The sequence below is a fragment of the Pygoscelis adeliae genome, unplaced genomic scaffold (assembly GCF_000699105.1).
Source record: "Pygoscelis adeliae isolate BGI_AS28 unplaced genomic scaffold, ASM69910v1 Scaffold1073, whole genome shotgun sequence".
Taxonomy (NCBI): Eukaryota; Metazoa; Chordata; class Aves; order Sphenisciformes; family Spheniscidae; genus Pygoscelis; species Pygoscelis adeliae.
The window spans coordinates 114,844-116,117 of record NW_008824453.1 but is presented as its reverse complement, the minus strand read 5'-3'; the positions used below and the strand labels follow the sequence as shown (position 1 = coordinate 116,117).

Here is a 1,274-nt window from a genome sequence, read left to right as displayed (position 1 = left end):
TGGTCTGGGGGTGGTTTGGGGGGGCGGTGGGTGGGCGGTGCGGGGGCCAGCAGCTGACACAGTGGCTTTGACACTCATGACCAGGAGGCACTGGGGACAGGCGCAGGCGGGGACCGGGGGGGCTGCTGCCGCCCCAGGGCTGGCCGGCCAGGACTGGGACTTGGGCAGGGTGCCCGAGACCAGCGGGTAGACCATGTCAAGGCGGCGGCGGACACGGCGCTTGCGCTGGGTCTGCCGGTTGATCTGACCCATGGTGGCAAAGTCGATGACATAGCAGAAGCCAATGGCGCTCAGGTCCACCCAGGGGTGCTGCTTCTCATAGGCGCGCTGGATGGTGATACCCACGTCCATGTCGTAGGGTGTCCATGACCCGCTGTCATTCTCCCACTCCCACACGACTCCCTTGCCTGGTGCTGACGATGGGTCGTAGTAGCTGCGCCGGACAGGGCGGATAGTGCCTGAGGGAGGGTGAGAGATGCTGTCAGACTCTGGCGCCAGGACCCACCTGTGGGCAGGGAGCGAAACCACCCCAACCTGCCCCGCCGGTGCTGTTCAGCACGGGGACAGGATGACTTTCTGGCTCAGCAGTTGTCCCTGCCCTGCCAGGAGACTGGTGTGCCTTGGTTTCTCCAGGCCACTGCCTGCAAGCCGCACTGCTGCTGGTGCACCCAAAGGGCCAGGGAGCCCCTGGGCTGTACATGCACGGCACTGGGGTGCACCCCCAGTGTGACCGGGGTGAGGGAAGGGCAGATTTCACCCCCATCAGTCTACGGGGGTGGCCGCCCTCCCAGCCCCAGCATGCAGCTGCTCAGTCCTGATGGGGAAACACAGAACCACAAGCTTGGCCACTCCAACCTGCTCCCAGGGACCTCCTGCGAGAGCCTGATGAAACCAGGCATGTAGGCACCGGACTCCTGCCAGAGACGGCCCTGTCCCCCTCTCAGCTCTGGACCGGGATGGGGGAATAAGATTTAAGGGGCAGCTCTGAGCCCCGCAGAGGTGACATGCACAGGCACCCATGTGTGCAGCGGAGCAGGGCTTGTGCCAGCCCCATCATCTGCAGCTGCCAAACTGGCCTGCGACAAAAACCCAGCCCGTGGCAGAGGGAAAATCCCCGCGACGCCAAGCAAAGGAGTTTGAGTGGGGCCCTGTGCCCGGCTCCTGCTCCCCCATCAGCAAGCGTTAAGAGTGGGATGAGAGTGCAAAGCATGAAGGCTTTGTGGCTTGCATCCTTATTTTTGCTAGGCGTTTCCTTTCCCACCGCTCCCAGTTGA

At 63.7% G+C, this 1,274-nt stretch overlaps 1 protein-coding gene across 1 annotated transcript in view; it reads right to left on the bottom strand.

Annotated features, from left to right (window-relative positions):
- LOC103914420 (E3 ubiquitin-protein ligase DTX4-like) overlaps window positions 1-456 on the bottom strand; it is a 5,461-nt gene extending 5,005 nt beyond the window's left edge. Inside the window, exon 1 of the mRNA XM_009321058.1 lies at window positions 20-456. Coding sequence (XP_009319333.1) covers window positions 20-351 — 332 coding nt within the window. The 5' untranslated portion in view covers window positions 352-456. The remainder of the gene's footprint in view (window positions 1-19) is intronic.
- Between the last annotated feature and the right edge of the window lie 818 nt (window positions 457-1,274).